This window comes from Malurus melanocephalus, unplaced genomic scaffold (assembly GCF_030028575.1).
Source record: "Malurus melanocephalus ecotype Western Australia unplaced genomic scaffold, MMel_1.1 scaffold_3010, whole genome shotgun sequence".
Lineage (NCBI taxonomy): Eukaryota > Metazoa > Chordata > Aves > Passeriformes > Maluridae > Malurus > Malurus melanocephalus.
The window spans coordinates 6,483-7,490 of record NW_026626242.1 but is presented as its reverse complement, the minus strand read 5'-3'; the positions used below and the strand labels follow the sequence as shown (position 1 = coordinate 7,490).

The 1,008-nt window shown below is 50.2% G+C and overlaps 1 protein-coding gene across 1 annotated transcript in view; it reads right to left on the bottom strand.

The window, feature by feature from the left end:
* Positions 1 to 148: 148 nt before the first annotated feature.
* The window catches only part of LOC130588003 (calpain-1 catalytic subunit-like), a gene marked incomplete at both ends in the record, with an annotated part of 7,337 nt that continues 6,477 nt past the window's right edge, over positions 149 to 1,008 (bottom strand). Inside the window, 3 exons of the mRNA XM_057388961.1 lie at positions 149 to 238; positions 321 to 385; positions 636 to 728. Of these exons, the coding sequence (XP_057244944.1) occupies positions 149 to 238; positions 321 to 385; positions 636 to 728 (248 nt within the window). The remainder of the gene's footprint in view (positions 239 to 320; positions 386 to 635; positions 729 to 1,008) is intronic.

Here is a 1,008-nt window from a genome sequence, read left to right as displayed (position 1 = left end):
AGGGAGGTCACCCACAAAGAAAAACCCCAAAATCTTCACCCCATACCCCAACCCCCCTCATTGCCCCCCAATGCCCCCGAAAAAAGGGGGATAAAAGGGGGGATGAGGAGAAAAATTCCACCCCAAACCCCAAAAAGGCAAGCGGGACCCCAATCCCCCCCAGACCCACCAGGTAATTGCGGATCCGGTTCCAGAGGACGTTGAACTCCACCAGTCCCAATTTCCCGTTCCCGTCTTTCTGGGGATGGGGTTAAAGAAAAGGGGAGATCCAGGGGGTCCCAAAAATTCACCCCAAATCCCATCCCACAGCCCCAGGATACGTCCATGAGGTTGACCATGCTCCGGCAGGACTCGGTGCTGAAGCCCTTGGTCCGCAGATCTTTGTCTGTGTGGGATTTAAAACATTTTGGGTGTTAATTGGGACATTTTCGAGCGTTAATTTGGACATTTTGGGTGTTAATTGGGACATTTTGGGGCGTTAATTGGGTCATTTTGGGTGTTAATTGGGACATTTTGGGTGTTATTGGGACATTTTGGGTGTTAATTGGGACATTTGGGGGCGTTAATTGGGACATTTTGGGGTGCTAACGAGCTGGGGTGTTAATTGGGGTGGGAGGCCCGAAATCCCCGCTCACGTTTGCCGATGATGCGGTTGAGGATGGTCTGGAGCTCGGTGACGCTGATCTCCATGTCCTGGGTGGGAGGGGACACAGGGGGGTGGCCCCGGTGTCACCACCGAGTAGTGACATCATCACCAACAACGATGTCATTGCCAAACAGTGACATCATCGCGAAACAATGATGTCATTGGTGACTGCATCATCACCAACCAACGATGTGATTGCCAAATAATGACATCATCATGAAACAATGATGTCATTGCCAATTACATCATCGCTGACCAATGATGTGATTGCCAAAGAGTGACATCAGCATTAAACAATGATGTCATGGCTAATCGCATCATCACCAAGCAATGATGTCACCACCAACCACTGAGATCACAAC